The sequence below is a fragment of the Vanellus vanellus genome (genome assembly GCF_965231255.1).
Source record: "Vanellus vanellus genome assembly, chromosome: 2".
Lineage (NCBI taxonomy): Eukaryota > Metazoa > Chordata > Aves > Charadriiformes > Charadriidae > Vanellus > Vanellus vanellus.
Window position 1 is genome coordinate 146,503,425 of NC_138906.1, and position 19,917 is coordinate 146,523,341.

General features: G+C 36.6%; 1 protein-coding gene across 1 annotated transcript in view; it reads left to right on the forward strand.

Annotated features, from left to right (window-relative positions):
- Window positions 1-19,917, forward strand: part of VPS13B (vacuolar protein sorting 13 homolog B) — a 499,565-nt gene that overhangs the window by 206,263 nt on the left and 273,385 nt on the right. Inside the window, exon 20 of the mRNA XM_082499631.1 lies at window positions 13,265-13,374. Coding sequence (XP_082355757.1) covers window positions 13,265-13,374 — 110 coding nt within the window. The remainder of the gene's footprint in view (window positions 1-13,264; window positions 13,375-19,917) is intronic.

Here is a 19,917-nt window from a genome sequence, read left to right on the forward strand (position 1 = left end):
GTTATGAGATTTAGCAAGCTTGTCCCTGATAAGTTCTTGATTAGATCCCCATAAGTGAGGAAATATTGGTCATAAGTCATGACACCATTCAAGAATGCGCATTTTAATCTAAAAGAAAATGAGTTTACTATATTAGATGTTTCAGGTTTTTGGCTGCATCGTGTCCAGCTCTTCTGAATCTTTAGAATAATTTATCTTAACAGCTGACTTTAATTGTACGTTCAAAGTTTACAAGCATCTTATAAATGAGAAAAGTAACTTAGTTCTACGTCAAGTAAATGATGCAGGGATTTTGAAAGAACTAGTAAACATTAAATAACCATCTCCCTGTTTACTGCAGGTAGAAATGAACTGCACAAACTTTGGCTTTGTAGTTTTGTGTATTCATTTCTGATGTGAAAAGGCGAACAGTTACTTCTTCGGCTTGCTGCATTGGAAATGTACAGCTTTGTTTCAGGCAGAAGAGTAAAGCAACTTTTATTATAAACTAGTTTGGCAATCTGGATGTCTTTAAGGATATTCTGAATGCTATCTTTCATTGATTTTTTTTTTTTCTTTTTTAATAACACTTTATGAAATTTATACTGTACTGTGCCATGAAGATTTAAACATCACCTTTAACTTAATCCTTTGATTTTTATGCCCTCTATATGACCAGTAAAGACATGATTTTATTATTTGTCTATTGGTGATCGTGGTAGCATTCATTACATTATTGAGAGAAATTATTTCAAGAATTCAGAATTTATACGGGAACCCTTATCTCTATGAATTGGAAAATTATTTCAGATTTTAAAAATACTTTAAAAATATTCAAAATTGCCCTCAGTAGTAAAGGCAGGATGATCAACAGTCTCCTCCAGTATTACTCGTGTTGGTACTTTGTGCTGAATCCTTTCTTCTCTGGCATTTTTAACAATGATTGTTTCATCTCTGTAAAAGAATTGTAGTGGGTTTTCACTTGCCCAGCTAAGATTCTTCTTTAATCTATAGTTGTAACATTCATAGTGACCATAACCATTGTCTACAGAGTCAGAATTACTGTACATTTCTAGTAGCATAAAAGGAAGTTACCAAATAATTAGAGGATATGTCATATCAATTTCTCTTTGTAACCAGTATATATGAAGCTATTCTAGAAGGGGGTAAAATCGATACCAGTAAAGGTGCAATTTTACATTTAAATAGAGATGACTGAATCTGTGATTAATAACTAATTGTTCATTTCTAGGTTTTATGTTCATTTACAAGAAGATTATACAAAGGAAAGCTATTTATTCTGCTGAGTTTACTAGCATCTATCAGAGAACTAACAGGCAAAACTGCAGGCAAGGAATCCAGACTGCACTATACGCATTCAATATGCTGATATGCAAATTCAATCAGAATTTTAGGGAATTTCACAATATGCAGCAACAGGGCATTTCTCCTTGGTATTTACACCGTGTGGGAATTTTTCAGTTAGTAGTACACTGTATAGCTTGAAAAAGTCCTCCAACATGTAATGTAGCTAATTTGAAATCTTCTTTCTAGAATCTCTTGAAACTACAGCTCATTCCCAAGACTTTATGAAGCTGGCTTCCCTCCTCTAGGTGTGAATAGAGTTATTTCCACATTTGAGATGTTCAGTTAATCCATGCCTGTTTATGTCTTGGTACAACCATTTCGGTATACGTGGAGGTGCTTACCTGTTCTCCCTTCTTTCTTACATGTAATTTCTTCATAAATTGAGGAAGGCTGTTTGGTTTTGTGTGACAGGTGTAAGTCTATCAGAAGGTACTGTAAAGCTCAAAATCAAATTATCTTTAATGGACTTGTGAAATTTCATTCAAATTTGGAATTAAGTTAATATAGAGTTATTAAGTTTACCTCTAGAATGTAGTTTGCCTTGTTTTTTGTAAATTTGGCACAGATTCAATGAAATTGCATTTTTATGTGTGTGTACTGTCATTCGCAAATACCATCCCCTTTTGGAATTCTTGCCTATGCAGACATCAGCTGCAAAAAGGACCAGGATTGACTGTTCAGTAGAAAACCTGCCCATTTTATGTTCATAGTATCTAAAATTTGTATTTCTTTCCCACTAAGTAACCAAGCACTAAAAATTCCATATTTTTCAAAGTTGTTTGGTTTTTTTAAGAAAAGATTTGATTTCAACTTAAGCCCTATGTATCAAGTTTTTGTTGGAGTGCATATATTTATTTTTTTTTTAAAAAAAAAGAGGAAAAAAAAGAAAAGCTTATGGCAGAACTGCCTGTGTAACTTTACCTGTCTTGTAGTGTCACAACTTTGACAGTGTAACATACTGTGGCTATTTCTATTCTGGCTCATTGTTTGGCAACTCATTTGTATGCTATTTATTGCAGTCTTGAATCACTGGTGTAGAGCATGAAGTCTTCTTAAGCAATATAAAGGAATATATGATTTTCTGTTTAGAATATACATAGTTTTCCATTCTTTTACTTACGTTTCTGCTATAGAAAGAATAATCTTATGTGCTTATGTGGAGTTTCTAATGCAAAGCTTGCTTGCCTTCCTAAATTATTTTCTTATTCCTCAACCTCTGTGTCTGTGGGTGTATTCTTTTAATCGAGCACCTAAGAAATTATGTGAAATCTTCTGTGTGTTTCCTACTCCCTTTCAGGCACTGTCATGTTTAAGAAAAAAGGAAATAGAAACCATAGCTGTATATTATTCAAATTACTTTTAAGAGAAGGCACGTGAGGTATCTACTGCTGAAAAGATTTCAGTTTCATAACTTAACCTTCAAGACCAGTTGTTATTCATAGTCACAACACTACAAATGTTCAACTGCTGAAGAAGGAATGAAAATAGCTCCCTTGGTGCCCTGTTGCCGTAGGGGAAGAATCCTGTTGCAATTCCCAGAGGAATACTGCTGTAAGAAATTGCAAAATAGCGTTTTGGCAGATGATAGTGAGGTGTTTATAAATACAGAAGCTGAACTGTATTAAGAAACTTCTTGGCAGTTTTCAGAGCATTTGCTTGTTTTAGTTTAAAACCCATATTATAAAAGTAACAAGCTGGAGATTGTATTGAAAATCACTTAGAAGGAGATATATTGAGGCATTGCTCACTTTAACTATATCATTAGTTCACGATCTTCCTATAATGTTGTTTCACAATAGACGAAAATGTGTGGTAGCGCTCTGCCACTCCAGTCATAGAGAAAGGGAGGATGCAATCCTGGTATCAGTGTGCTTGTGTATATTGTGATGCACTGTTAACTGCTTACAGTTCATAGAAATCATGGTTTGTAACTGAATATAGAAAAGCTTCACTCTGCTGTTTTTCACAGTAGAAAACTTGAGAGAGCTTGTTAGGCATTCCGATAACTTAGTTAAGGGTAATATGTTTGGATCATGACTGATACTATTCTCTACATTGAGAGATGATGGAATGTGATTCTCTCTTCCCTGCTGCGACATGGGTAAAATCAAGTATTCTAGCAAGGGTCTATTTCCTGTGATTTCAGAGCCTTGGAGCAGACCTCAGCTATTTTCTACTTTTTTTTAAGCTGAGAGAAGTATTGATAATTCTAATGTCATCTTCCTGGCAGTTTCTTCTGGGCTGAGAATTATCCAGTATAGAAGTCTTTGTTATGAAGTGAAGAGAAAGTCTTAACCTTTAAAGACAAAGGTAAATCTGCGCTTCTGGCAGGAGGACATCAGAAAAGATCTCTGACTTTACATGTGCTCCTTTAGTCTAGGAATGGTTCTATATGACTAATCCTTTGAAACCCAGCCTCTTTAAGATAGTTTTGAGACTTCTGCTGTCAGTTTCTCCAGTGTTTTCTTGCTCTGTAGAGCTATTCACCTGGAACCCTGGGAATTTGCACCCTGAGCAGCCTTGCACTAAACTGTCTCACAGGAGGTCATACAGTTTTTCAGCCTTGTCTATCCCTTGTTGGAAACGTCCTCATTCACAGCAAGAGAGATCACATGATAGATTGCTTATCCAAGTGAGCTATGGTCCTCAACCTGCTGTTATGCAAGCTGTCAGCTGGAGCATTCAGGATGTCTTTTAGATCTTGCAGGCGAGTCATTTGTCCATCAGGATGCTTTAGTTTCAATTTCGGTCGACTACCTGACTGGTGCAGAGTTGTATGATTCTCACTGTTCTCGCAGTCCTCTTGTTCTGCAAGGAATAAAAAGTTCATTTAGTAAAATAGGCAGTTTGAGGCTTTCCCTTTCCAAGAAAACGGTCTTCCTTATAGCTGGCATTCCCTCAAAGAGGGCTGAGAATACCCGTGCACAGGTAGAAGTTTTTGGACAAAGCTCCACCATAAGCAACTGCAAGATCTGAGTAAAATCACTCTGTCAAAACATTATTTCTCTCACTCACTTGCAAGAGGTCTTTGTCCGTTGACATGTGTTTTCTCAGTGGCTTGCCTCTCCATGGCCCTTTGGCCTTCAGCTGAAGCTCTCTGTGCAGCAGTTTCTGTGTGGAATTTGGAGGGTTTTTAAATCAAACAGTGCTGCGGGATTGTCTACAGTGATTAGAACTCATTTGCTGCTTATCTGGAGACTTTGGTGTCTTAATCAATTAAGGTCTTTCTGAACGGTATGGAAAGTGCAGCTACTGGTGGTTACTTACACGTTTGTGTACATACTTACCAAGTACAATTCAATCATAAAGATCTACAGATAATATTGCATTTGGAAAAAAGGTTCTGCCGTTGCAGTATGTCTAAGGCTCTGAGGTCCATATCCAGGTGGTTTGGACCTGGAGTTCAAAACACATTTACTTTGGAGTTGACTATAGTAAATAGGCAATCATTTAAAAATGAAGAAAAGAAAATGACTTATCCAGTAAGCGAAATTCAAGATACACGTGTGTATACATTTTTATTTCTGTGCTCTCTGCCCTGGGATTTGGAGAATGTAATGCTTTTGGCATGGAGCATGGAGTGAATCAGGGAGCATAAATACTGAATGAATGGTATTGTGAAACAGAATTTCCAGGTTTGAATGCTTAAAACTGACCCTTTTGACTGACCAGAGCTGCATGCAGTATTTTCAGTATCTGTGTACAAAATGGATTTATGCAGTGGTATAGATGGTATTTTCTGTTTTATTCCCTGTTCCTTCCTTTCTACTCAACATTGAGCTGATGCTTTATTCTAGAATAAACAGAAATCTTGTTTTCTGAGTCAAAGCAGTCAACTCAGTTATTTTACATGTAAAGTTAAGAAATGAGGTAGCAATACCAGTAGGAAAAATTATGTTTTTCTGTATTGAATCAGGTGGGATAATTTGGGAGTTTTTCAGTCAGCCCTGTTCTTGGTTACTCTGGGTAGCTCGTCAGAGTTGGTCACCACAATGATCTCCTGGAATGTCTTGGGAAGCACAAGTTCTTGCAGGGCTCTGCCTTCTTCCATAGTGCAAATTACAGTGTTTTCTTATCACTGTTTTTTTTCCTCCCAAATAATTTATCCAATCTCAAATTATTTGTCTATTTAACTTCTTCTCCTATCCATTATAGATAGCATAGTTTCTTTAAAAGCTTTGATGAAATGCCTTGTGGAATTTGTGTAGGGAATTCCAGTAGATCATATAACTAAATCTGCTTTGTCCTTATGCTTGTTGGTTCCTTAGAAGAACACTAGGTTTGAGCCATAGCATTTCTTAGCTAGAATTAAGTTTGTTCACATTTTAGTTGCAGAATAGAATATGATCCAAAAGTAGTACTAGACTTCTGAGATCAAATAAATGAAAGAAGGGATTTGCTGCCCTACTAACCTCAGACCATTAGATAGAGGAATTAGCAAAATTCTTGTTTGATAAAAAATATCCACATAAATGTTTTATTTCTAGTCTGCTTGAGAAGATGTCTGTTTTCAGTAGTTCATCAGGAATTCATTCCATGGAATTACTGTATTTTACAAGTGAGACTAAAAGTCCTTGTAATCTGAAAAATAGTCATTATAGCCTTTAAAATAGGATAGAGGCAGTCTCAGCCAAGTAGAGCAAACAAAAAATGAGGAAAATTGTCTCATAGTTTATTCAGAGCACCAATCAACTTATTACTTTAATGTAATTTACAGTCTTCTCTTGATCCATAAGAGCGAGTAACTGCGAGTTGTACAGGTTCCATACGGAAATGTTGACATTACAACATGTTTGAGTTCTCTTGTTGCAGAGCTAGACAAGCTAAAAATTCTCAAAGTTTTAGTAGCATTTTGAAAACCCGGTCAGGTATGATCAAGTTAATGTAGTATATGGAGTGCGTTAGAGGTCTAAGTAATCCTTGTCATACCTGTAATGGTGGTGGTATCGGATAGAGAGGCGGAACTGTTGGTAGCCTGAGAGTTAACTCTTTTATATGTGAAAGTATCGTGATGCTAGCAGAGCAGATTTCATCCATGAAGTTTCATAATAACCATGGTCTAAGGACTTAGAGTCAGATTGATAATCAGATTTATAACATCAAATGTCAGATAGCCTTCTAGTGGGACTTTGGGGGGAAAAAGACAAAGGGACTAGACTTTGGTAGATACCTTTGTAAACTGAAATGGTTAGTTGTAAACACTACTGGGTTTCGGAATACCTGCTTGCATAGTGCTGTCTCCAGTAACAGCCTCTGCTTGGAGTCAGTTTGGGCCACCCTCCATTTTCTGAGTGGAAACGTGGGCAACATGAATGTCGTATTTCTCCCCATTTTTTTGAGTAATAAAACAAACCAAGTGTTCTAAACACTTCATGTTTTATAAAATGTTCATATGATTTTATTCACTCCCTGACAATATGGTTTTGAAGTGGTTATAATATATCCTTGCTTTCTATCTGTATAGTGCTTTCTTTCAGTTGAATTTTCCTCGTTCTCCTTATATTTACAAAATAGTAAGTTTGACAGTTAAATATGTAAACAGGACCTAAAAGTGAACGTGAGGAAATAATACTTGAATGAGATGTTCTTGCATTAAAAACCTAGAAATTAGGGAAGAGGTGCTGTGCAGCTTAGCATAGGAATATTGCTGTTATGTTTTCATAGAAACGATTCAGTAATCATCCAAATAAAGCTGACATTTCTGTATACTACAGCTGCCTACACATTTCCTATTTTTCTTGATTGTTATGGCCTATTAAACTATTTCCGTGAGCCCACACCAACATATTCTCTGAAGGAAATTAAGGTTTTGCCCAAATAAATTTTGGAAAACAAAGCAGCCGTTCAAGATACTTCTTTTTTTTTTTAAGAACATATAGCGAACAAGTTAAATATGAATATTCCAGCATTTTTGTGAAAACTTGCATGTCAGCATGTCATAACATTTTTCCTCAGTAAGACAAAATACTAAATGGATTAAATTCCATTCTTAACATCAAAGGGCCGAGATGATATGAAATAACTGAGGTTTGTTCTCCACACCTTGATTTGATATACCTTGCTTCAGATTGATTTGCAGAAATGTGGCTCCTTATACTGTAGAAAAATGATGCCTAATGTACAGCCCTTTGTGTTAACCAGTGTATTCAGCATTTTTGTGTTTTGCCTCATTGCGTTATGTCTTTGACTATAATTCTGTGTTATAATTCTGCAATTCAGCATTTGTGAGTATTTAGGTATGTATATTGATGGAGATAGGATGTGTGTGGGGGGTTTAACCTTAATGATGGCTTATCAGAACATTCAATGGAAATGAGGCTGGTGTGGTTAACAGAAGTCACACCCCTACATTTATTTTTGCTACTAGTTACAGTAGGTGCTTAGCCGTGCCACCTAAGTTTAACATCTGAATTCTATCCTTGGGTCCTGCTGTGTAATTTAATAACGTCATTTCTTTGCCTCACTTTCTCTGTTTTTGAAATAAAAATAATGATGCTGACCTCTTCTGTTTCAGCACTTAATGCTTTTATGCTGTAAACTTCAGTAGGAGAGTTACAAGGTCATGCTAGCAGTAGAAGTACATTCTTACTGAATATTTCCAAAGATCAAAAGCTTTTTTTGTTTTTTGAAAAAAACAGGAATAGTGTTAAAATATTGCGGTGTGTCTATGCTTGAGTGAAGAGTAACTGTTGTATGAAGGAACTGCATTTGATATTACAGACCAAAGTCCTTAGTTCATGGGAAAATGTTACCCCACTATTTCTGTTTTAATGAAATATTCTAATATTGGTCTAAGCAACTGAACTAATTGATCTTTTATTTTAAATTATTTTAAGCGCTTGGTGAACATAAAACTATGAAAGTACAGTAGACTTGGAGATTCTTCTCTGAGATAAAATTGGGATAATGTTTATAAAAAAGGTCATCTGTAATCATTCAAGTAACCCTTGAATAGGGAAACATGCAGACATATATTTCAATAGTTAGACAAAATTTATGAATTTATTGTAGCTGGTATAACGTAAATTAATTTTTCACAATCACATAAACTTGGTAGCTTAAAATATGTTTCCTTTGTCTGACTTGGCAATTCAGGATGAAATGCAGGACTCTCTTAGATAAGCTGGTTAACTTGCAAGACAATATTATTGGCTTGTCGTTGATACTCCAAAGTGGACAAAAAGGTTGCGTGTTTAATTTTTATGCTGTGTAGCTGCAATTTCTAACTCCTACTTCAGCTCTCATTCTTCAGCTTGGGATGTGACTGCAAATGGCTGTGGTGCCATAGGATAGCTAATTGGTAAAGCCTGTTTGGAATGTGGGTAAGCGAGCCATTTTGGCAGTAAGCAGAGTAGTAAAGAGCACTCTTTTTCCCTTAGTTGACTCCCAGGCTAAAATTAAACAGAGTTCGATATTTCCACATTTAGTGATTTACAATGCATCTGTTCTGAGTCAACTAGCAGAAAGAACTAATTACCTATATACTTTTATAAAAAAGCACTCTTCATTTGGGTGTAATATGCAGATCTACATTTTTATAGTATGCCTTAATGGAAATGCCCTTCAAAACATTAAGGTAATAAGTAAAAAAGATTATTTCTTCATTATGCTATTTTTTTAAAATAATTGGATACTAAATTAATGATGCTAACTCAACCTGTATCAGCACCTGCTTATCGTTCACATGTCCTGAGACATACAGAAGTCACGAGCTCAATGCTAAAATAATTCATGGTGCAGTTTATATAGCTAGATGTAGTAATGTTTTCTTTAGTTACTTAGTTACTAAAAATAAACAAAACTTGTCAGAATTAGGTTTTATTGTAGATCACTCCCTTTGTTCATATTTGTGATCCCTCCCCAATAGAAAGTGTACATTAACTGTAACTTAAACTTTGGTTTCCTGTAGAGGTTTTTTGGTTCATTTTATAGGGGGATATCTAAAATGTTTTACTGAAAGTTTTTACTGGAAATAGTGTTTGGATACTGTATACATACAGAGCGGAGTTTAGAAAGAATTCTGCCAGGGTGAACCTTTATTGTTGCAGAGATAAAATACATTTTTCTGCACATAAATAGCAAGGCTGCTTCTCAATATCTAGTGCATCATAGTATGTTGTCGTTGTGTTAAATGCTTAGTTTCAGTAAGTAAATTTGACTGAACTATTATTGTCTACTCTTCCTAGTAATTTCTTTTTTCACCAAAGTGTTGGGAGTGACTCAGTAATGCAGTTTACTCTTTCACAAGGTTCTTACACCTCCAAAAATGTTGTCAAATGTTGCCACCTCCCTTCTCCTTCCCAAAGCGCTCATTCACCTCTGCGTTCCGCTTTCACCAGCCTGCTGCCTTCATCCTTTTCTTCTGTCTCTGTGATATTCGAAGCCCTTTCCTGTTCTTTCATCCCCACTGAGCATCCCTCAGCACCACTGCCTGCTGCTCGACTCTGCCCCGTTTCACCTATCCTGCCTTTACCGCTGGCCTCTTTTCTCTGCAGCTGCATCCCCCAGGTGTCCTCTTCTGCCTTACCAGAAGTGTACCGCGTTCCCTTTTGGTCCCACTTATTATATGCTTGAATTTCCCTTTTGCGGGAGAGGGTAGGGCTAGAGCCCCAGGATAGCGACCCCTCTCCTCCCTGCTCCTCCAGCAGCCTTAGCTCAGCGCTCAAGGTGGGAAGAAGTGGTGGCAGAGCCAACCCAAACTCAGGAGGCCCCAGGTTATCCTCTGCGGGCCCCCCAGTCCTGTGGGAAGATGAGTGCTGTTGCTGCAGCTGTCATCATCCAAGGAAGCTTGTTAAGAAGCTCATCTGCAGGATGAGTGTGCCAAGTGCAGCTGTGCTCTGCTGCCTCCTGTTCATCCTCCTCCGCTGACGCCTGCACCCTCCCCTTGGTTCGTGGCTTCAGGAGAGAGCCGAAAGTTGGGGACGAAGGAAATTTGCCCAAACTGTGCTGGGCAAATGACACCATGACTTTGAGGAAATTCTCAATGTTCAAAGATTATGTGGTGTTGGGTTTGAGTCTTATTTTTCAAATAATTTACTAGATAGATGTAATAGATAACTCTGGGAAGAGCTGGGATCTGGAAATGAAACCCAAGTATGGTATGGGACTAAGGTCTGTTTTTTCTGAAATGTAAATTTAATTAAAAGGAGAAAAGGGGAGGGGAGAAAAGAAAGTTCACCACAGTCTTAATGAAATCCAGGAAACTTGAGCGTTGCATTTTGACAGAGACAAAATAGCAATTAATTTTTTTTTTTGTGGACGTGCAAGGAGTCTGCTGCCAACTTAGAGCTTGGTCCTCACATCAGTGAGATCTTCCTTGAAAACTGAGGGGGGGGATTCTTATTTCTTGGCAAGAAAACACAAATTTAAGAGGGGTTTGTTGGGGGGGGAGGCGGCAAATCTGAGAAACTTTTCTTTGACTACATATTTATTTTGAAGAAAGCTGTTACACAGGAAACAACTTTACATAGGTGATTAAACTGCTCTCTGAGTATAGTGGCTGAGTAGCAAATACGGCAGTAAATTTCAGTAATTCAATGTGACAGAAGTGGCTTGTTAGGAGGCCAAAGTTACCTGACAGTCAAATTGAAAGGCAAATAATGTAATTGCTTATCTACTTGTACTGTTTTTTTCGTTTGGTTTTTTTTTTCTCCCAGACACAAGCTCTCAACAAGAAAAGACAACTGGAAAAATAAACTATTTTGCTGTCTATTTTACCTTTACAGTTTTATGGGTTTGTGCTAGTGTGACTTCACTAAAATGAAAAGATAGTTTCAGTTCAAAGCATGAGTTCGTTTTATCGAACTTCTTGTTCACCGCAAAAAATTAGCTAAAACTAAGAAACTAAATTAAGTAACTAGCATCGTGTGCTACAATAACACTTTTTTTCTTTTCCCCCTTTCAGGAGTCTGTTATAAGTGTGGGATTTTCTGTTGACGTTGCCTGTAGGCTGACTTTATTCCTCACTCTTTGGGAGGTCTCAGACTCCCACTTGTCATATCACATGTACATTAAACCTTTCACTAACTATTGCTGACAACAGGCTGCATCTCTTAAAGATGCAGGATTCTCTTATTTTGGCTTCCAAGTATCTCATAAAAGCTAATGATTGTAGCATATACTTTTTCAGTCCGCTCTTACCTTCTGCTTCCTTTTTCTAGGCTCCTCCAGATCCTGCCGCAAGGCATAGTAACTGCTCTTCTTACTTGCACATTACTTTATGCTTGACATCAGCTTTGCGTTAAATTGCAGATTTATTTCTAAGGTTTATTACTGACATTTAAAACCATCAGATCACATAGACTAGTCTGTGTATAGGAGTTCCTCACAGTGTGTGTTCCAACTCCAAGCCCGTGCTAGGCGGATGATTTATCTTTGTGTATTTCTTGACTGCCATTTTCCCATTGTACTCGTCAGGCTTTGCTTGCATTGCCCCAGGTTGGTGGGGCTTCTGCCATTTGAAATTCAGCTGGTTTTAAAATTTTGTCATATACAATAAACTCATAACGTACCTCTTCCCTCCCCACCCCCCCATTTACAATTTTGGTGATGTATTACTTGTTTTGAGGCATATGTTGTTGCTGGTTTCTGGAAAGTACATTGAATTGTGTGACAAGCTTTCGGAGTTTATTTGGATGTATTATTACATTCAGATTGCTGCATAATTATATTGTAGACTGCAGAGTAAATGTAGCATACATTGCTTTAGGAACTATGATTCTTTGAATTATGGAACTACTGTAATTCTCTAGAACTTGGTGCTGGGACCTTCCAGTAACCAGGATTTCTGGTTTGAATTTATTTCGTTATTTATTTCATTATTTCATTTATTTATTTGTTGTAAAATTGTAAAACTTATGTGAAAAGAAAGAAACTGCCTATTACTACTTGCAACGCTTTTTCAGTAGAATTAATACCTTTGTATTGTATTAATCCATTTGTTTCTGAATTTTACAGCTCTCTAAGTTCTGCTGCAATAGATATCTATGCTATTAACACAAAAGCCTCACTAATACATCATCAGATTTTTAATGTAGGTTATAGTGCTTCATAAATTGTTTTTTAGCGTGCTTGGCTTGAAGTACATGCTCAGATTTCTGGATACTGAGAATAGTTTTTTTCTCCTATTTTGAGCCTTAATGCTTTACATGAAAGTTTTTCTTCACAAGCATAAGAAAACTAGAAGTTTTAAGAAATTAAGATATGGTAGCCTTGTCTTGTAATCTTAGGGCTTCAAAAGTGAGATTTAAAGAAAATAAGATGTATTGTAAAACTTGGGATAAAATCCTAAGACCTCACAGTACAGAGACTGCCAACATTAGCAGAGTTCAAAAATTTGCCTTATTTTACCTAACTAGTCCACTAAAAACTATTCATGACCACATTTACATGAAAAATGTTCTCCTGAGCAGATTTGGACAGAACAGGAACCCAAATTAGACCTGTGCTTATTAAAAGAACCCACTGTCCTAGACCAAGTTTTTCTTTATTGAGTTTGGGGGAAGTCATACATTATATTCTTCTCTCTGTTAAGCATCTCATTGACTCGTTTCTTGCATAATGTTATTGTTGGCTGAGAATCTGAGGAAAGGTGTTGTGTGTATTCAGTTACACACACAACTTTGTGAAAACAAGCATTTTTCTTGGCAAAAAATTGTAATAAGAAAAATAAAAATGCAATTCTGCGTATTTTTGTGTGTGTGTATGTGTCCATTACACTGGCAGTGCTGGCAATTTTCTCACTTTGGAGAAGCTATTGAAGTTTGTTTTAATTGTTACTCTTGATTAGAATTTAAAATAAATACATATGTAAGTCCAATCCAAACAAAAGTGTGCATCAAAGATGATTTGTGTGCAAGAAAAAGTAGTACCTAGATGGAGGTAATTTACATTTTCTTCTCTTTTCTACGATGTATAGGTGCAGTACTCTTGTCCAGCGTACAAGGATTAGCAATTAATGTTGATCCAGTCCTGTATACTTGGCTTATCTACCAACCTCAGAAACGAGTTAGTAGACACATTCAGCAGGTATGTATTTTGGAGGGAAAGGAGTGGGGAAAAGGGAAACTTTCTCTTCCATATCTGCCAGTAGTGCATTCTTGTTCCACGTATTTGTTTTCTGTCACCCTGTTCTTTGTAGTTTGCAGCACATACTCTTGATCTTATTTTGAATTATTTAAAATGTGTTTTTTTGCATATTAGAATTTTCGTTTCACAAATGTTTTATAATGGATCAAACTAGTGGTCTGTGTAGCCTGATGTTCTGTCTCAGTTATAAGTGACTAATTATTAAGTGACCAATATAAGAATCTTTCGATATTTGTCTCATAATTATAGAACACTATGCACATCAAGGAAGTCTCGTACTGGGCCCTTGAAGTGGGAGGATTAACATGTTCTGTAAACATTCCTGTTTCTTGTGTGTAAATGATCTTGTTAGGTAGTAATTGTCAAATATTAATGTGAGTCCCGTTAAGCTCATTCTGCACCAGCACCATCTGAAAAACTTCCAATGTGTGAATTGAGGCTTTATCGTTTTAATAACTTAATGCTGTTTTTAAATGTGTTGTTACTCTTCATTCCTGCGTCGTAACTGGAGCAGCACAACATTTCCTGCCATTCCTCTTTTTTAAAAAAGACCATTTATTTACTTTTGCAATGCTGTTATGTATCCTTGCAAAATACAATTGACCCTGGTTATTTCAAATTTTCATATAAAAGTCTTTCCTTACCATTGATGTATATAATCATCTTTTAGTCAATGCTTTCTTTTGATTGCCCTTGTGTACCGGGTGACTAGAAAGATTTAGCAACTACATTAGGAAACTTCTTTGTCCATGCTTTTGATCACCAGTGGCAAAATTTTTAACCAAATTTTGATTAAGTAGTTATTTTGTAATTTGTGTCAATATCTTATGCGGCCTCTAATTTTTTTGTTATCTATTTCTGATTAAAGTTACTGTATTGCATTTCTAATATTATTAGCATTTAGAGTTGCTTAGTCATTTGAAATTATTTTAACTGTGATTTTATAAACCTGTCGACACCATACTAGTTTTACCATTAATGTAACTGCGGTAATAGACTACATATAATAATAAGAATTACAATGTGTGTAGTAGTTGTGAAGAAACTTATTTGAAAAGAAAACTATACCTGTATTAAACTATCCTTAACCAAAGACTTTTTTTTTCATTATGTAACGCTGTAATTATCCTAGGATAACGATTCTAGTCAAAGTTACGGCCTTGTATACTACTTATTGGAAAAAGTTTAGCTTGTTACCATACTCTAATTTGTATAACAAAACACCAACGCTCTGTACAACTTCCATAATTTTTGAACGTTAAACGGAACAACTATAAACATAATACTTTCAACAGAGTTATGGTGAAAGTGTCATTGATTATAAAGCTCTTTTCTTCCTCTGTTCTAACCATCAGTCTTATACAATTGCAATAGAAGAAAAGTTTAGAAGTTCCTTGTTGTGACTCGGAGTTCTTAAATGTTAAGATATTTTAAATTTTAATGTCTACTAAACACAATTTTTTGCTCTGTTATTTTGAGTAAGTCAAAATTGTGAGTTTTATCTGAAAATGTAGTCAGAAAATCTTCTGGTACATTTGTTTCTGTGTATGCATTCTATCAAGTTCATAACATTGAGTTCAATAAGTGCAATCAAATTAATTACTTATTTGGGACCTCAACTATAGCCATGTAAACTTCTCATTGCATAAAAGATAGGGCTGGCATGGTCTGGCTCCCCACAGAGACAGGTATGCCTTTACTATACCGGAACTTCTTCAGATTTGTTTGCCTTTTAACTATTACTCTGGGGTTCTTAGGTTTATGATGCCAATTTGGTAGTATGTATATTTTATATCTTTACTGAAATACATGTAACTGTGTTGGTTTGGTTTACACTGAAAGCATGAGAAGTTGGAAATGTCAGAACATACTTAACGTTGTAAGCTGAAATAGGATAGGACAGAACTAAGCATAAAAGTAAACGTGTTTTTACAAAACACATAAATTTTCAATTATTTTTTCCATAAAGTCGTACTGTGTCTTCTTTAAGATTAATGTGATGAAACCACTAAGAAATGTACTTCTCTTTGGCCTTACTGAGATTTTATTCACGTGGAGCAGAGCAATGAACGACTGCTGTGTTAAGGTGTGAGGGTACATGCAGCCCAGTGAGGACTACCTTTTTGCACCTTGCTTATCCAGCAGCTAATTATTGTAGAAATGGTGTGATAGCTGAGGCTATTATGTTACTTGGTTTTACAGATATTACTTCTTTATAGTTTCTCCCCTCCTTTACCCAGTGTGTCCATTTTGTACAATTAGGTTATAAACTCTTTAACTGTGTTTATGTAGGATCTTGTATGTTCTTAGGTGGTGTCTGAAAAATGTGATGAATGATAAATAAGGATTTTAAAAGTCTGACTATAGGTAAACACCAAAAGGAGAGAGAAGCTATTTAAATGGAAAGTTACGTTTGGCACAATAATCAGTGAATATAAACAAGTTCTTCATATATTTAGGCTAGAAGTAAAAGATTTTAAAATTTTGAGTATTATGAATAAAGTGATTTTTTTTTTCCTGTTTCTGTTATCATTAGAAGGAAATTTTCTAACTTGTTCCTATTTCTTGAGAAATTTTATATCTTTAGGAACGATATGTATGACAACTGTTTGCAGGAGGAGGGGATTGGACTTACTGTTTTTCTAAAGAAAGTGTTAGAATTTGGAAATTCACTTAATGTACAACCCTTCTACATAAGTTATGTTTCTGTATGGTGTGCAAGTAACATACATCATTCATCTTCAAGTTTATTTTAAACTAACTTAAAAAAAAATCGGAAATAGAAATAGTCTTTAAGGCTTCTGCATAATTTTTTTTTAAATACAATGGAATATTTGGTGCCAGATGCTTTCAGTGAATGTCAATATAGCATATTACCTTTTTGTTACAAAGTGATGGTGCATGCCAAAATGTGGCTGCTGTTACGTATTTAAATAATGATCTGTGTGGTTGCTGTTGTGGCTATATGGTCAGTGCTCTAGGGTAAATGGATGTAAACAGAACTTGTTTTTCTCTATCCATTCTGAATTTCAACATGCATCTAGAAGTTTTCCATTGTCCCCTTTGAAGCCCAAAAACAATGAGAACATTGCAGTCTAAAAATCCACGAGGCACGCTCTCTGTGCTTGAACAAATCTTCATATTGCTTTTGAATTTCTCTCCTAGCTACTAGAAATATTTGGTGTAGTTCTTAAGTTTCTTTGGTGAAGTGAAATCGTTGTTTAAAATAAGCCTCTTCTGTATCTGCAGTGTTGTCCATTATTGCCTCTTATCTAATTGGTGGTATTGGACATAGGTCAGTATAATGCCATTCTGAGGGGCATGACTGGATTTTAATCATGAAGTAGTAATGCTTCTTATAAAATTTGATTTGGCAGAAATGAAATAACAAGTCAACGTATACAAAACACAGAGCTTTTGTTGCATGCTTTTGATGTCCTTATTTTAATATGTTTGTTGCAAGTTTATAATTTGTAAGTTTTCCCAGTAATAATAGAGGAAACTACTGAAACAGTTTGTAGTAAGAAGTTCTGCTGTCTGTTTGTATACTGTATGGTATAATACAGCATGTTTTCTATAAAAGGTGATATGGCAAAGCTGATGCTGCTTATGTTTATATTAGTCAGGAATAGAATTAACATCTTTCTTTGAACTGAACTCACAGAATCACAGAATGGTTGAGGTTGGAAGGGACCTCTTGAGATCATCTGGTCCAACCCCCTACTCAAGCAGGGTCACCTACAGCTGGCTGCCCAGGACTGTCTCCAGAGAGCTTTTGAGTGTCTCCAAGGATGGAGACTTTGCAATCCTAAGAGAGGCACAACCCATGTACATATGAGTCATGCTCTGGATGTATTCTAGAATAATAGTTCATGCTTCACCTAACTATTCCCCATCTCTTTCCCCCATCTTACAGCGCTAATATGGATACTGTCCTACAGGCTTGGTGGATACTTGTGGATGGTGTGATTTTAGTTTTGGACATGCTCAGTGTCAAACTCTTCAGTTTTCTTATGTGTGAAGTCTGCAAAATCCTGTTAGTTATTACAGTAAGTTGTACGAGGTCTTGCTCAATAAAGAGCCTGTTCTAATGTTCAGTCACCCTCTCGGTAAAAAAATGTTTACATTCACAGCGAATCTCCTGTGTTTCAGTCTGCGCCTATTGGCTTGGTCCTGTCACTGGGCACCACTGAAAAGGGCCTGGATGCATCCTCTTTGCACCCTCCCTTCAACTATTTGTGTACCTTGGTGAGGTCCCCTGTGAGCCTTCTCTTCTTCAGCCTGAACAATCCCAGATCTCTCAGCCTTTCCTCGTGTGGAAGATGCTCTAGTCCCTTAATCATCTTCGTGGCCCTTTGCTTGCTGGACTCTCTCCAGTATGTCCATGTCTCTCACACTGTGGAGCCCAGAACTAGACCCAGCACTGAATAGAGGGGAAGGATCACATCCCTTGACTTGCTGGCAGTACTTTGTCCAGTGTAACTCAGTATACCATTCACCTTTGCAGCAACGGCACTTTGCTGGCTCTTGTTCATTCTGGTGTCTGCCAGGACCTTTTCTGCAAAGCTGCTTTCCAGCTGGTCAGCCCCCAGCATATACTAGCACACGAGGTTGTTCCTACCCAGGTGCAGGACTTGGCACTTCTTATTGTTGAACTTCATGATGTTCCTGTCAGCCCATTTCTTCAGCCTGTCACAGTCCCTCTGGATGGCAGCACGACCCTTGGTCATATCAGCCACTCCTCCCATTAATGAAGATATTGAACAGGATTGGACCCATTATTGACCCCTGGTCTACATTTCTACTTAGTGGAGTCCAACTAGACTTCATGCCGCTGATCACCACCCTCTGGCCCTAGCCGTTCAGCCAGTTTTCAGTCCATTGTCTACTCATCCAGCCCATACTTCATGAGCTTCTACATGAAGATCTTATGGGAGACAGTGTCAAAGACCTTACTGAAGTCAGGGTAGATAATATCCACTGCTATCCCTTCATCTACCAAGTCAATCATTTAATCATAAAATGTTATCAAGTTGGTCAAGAATGACTTCCACTTGGTGAAACTATGCTGATTACTTCCAGTCACCTTCTTGTCTTTCATATACCTGGAAGTGCTTTCCAGGATTAGTTGCTCCATCACCTTCCCAAGGACTGAGATGAGGCTGACTGGAATGTAGTTCCCTGTGTCTTCCTTCTTGCCTTTCTTGAAGATAGAAGCGACATTTCCTTTCTTCCAGTCTTCAGGTACCTCTCCCAATTACCATTGTTGTTGAAAGAACATCGAAAGCGACCTTGTGATGACATCTGCCAGCTTTCTCAGCACTTGTGGGTGCATCCTATGAGGGCTTATGGACTTACATAATGTCTAGTTTGCTTACATATTCCCTAACCTGAACCTCTTCCACTGAAGATACGTTTTCTTTGCTCCATCCTTTCCCCCGGTCTCTGGGAGCTGGCATTCAAGGCTGAGCTTTCTAGTAAAGACTGAGGTGAAAAAGGCATTCAGTACCTCAGCCTTTTCCAATAGGAAAAGAAGCTTATGACTTCCCTGACTTGATATCAATGTGTATTCCCATAGACAATGAAATATTTTTGCTGGCTCTTTTTTAGCTCTTTTGCCCTTGTGCTCCTTTCCTTTTCTCAAGTGAATACAAGAATCTAAGATTGTGTTATACTTATGCAATTTATACACATTTAAAAAAAAAGTTTTATGTTGATTTCATATCTGACAGCTCTGAATAATGTACAAACAGAAGAAAATACAATTTTTCAGTGTCAGAAAAGGAAGAAAAAAACATGGATTGGTAACAGGGACAGGAAGAGGTAAGGAAAAGGTATTTGTTATCATGAGAGTATTTTCACCTCATCACCAGCTGATGATCTTTCCAGATAATCAGTATAGCAAGTATTACATGCTGCTTTGTCTAGAAAAAGGAACTATTGGTATATCACCTTTCCTGTTTGGATCACTGTACTGTGTGTACAGTATGCAGTAATCAACACCAGAAACCTTTGCCAGCTAATGGGTTAAAAAAGCAAAAAACCCGGGACACTCAAGACGTTATATATTAAAGGGGCAGCAATTGTTGGAATTGATTTTGTTAAGTTACGTTAGTTTATTCTTAAATAATACTGATCTGAAATAACTTCACTTTTGGTTCAGAGCGAGGAATAAACTTTATAAATCAAAGTGCTGTAACTTAAAGTTCAAAACTTATTTTCAAATTCCTCAGTTTTTGACTTCAAAGCTAGAGACTTCTTAGAGATGTTTTAATTCAGCACCTTCTGGATATCGTGACTATGAAGATACTTACACCAAATGGTTAGTTTGAAAGAAAAACCACAACAACCAGAACTTGCTACTTAACGTGTATGTTAAAAAGAGTGAATTTGTCATGCCATCCTGTTATTAACCTATTATGTAATAGTTCTAATGGTTAATGGATTGATTCTCAACTTTTTAGTACTTAATATGGCAAGAAT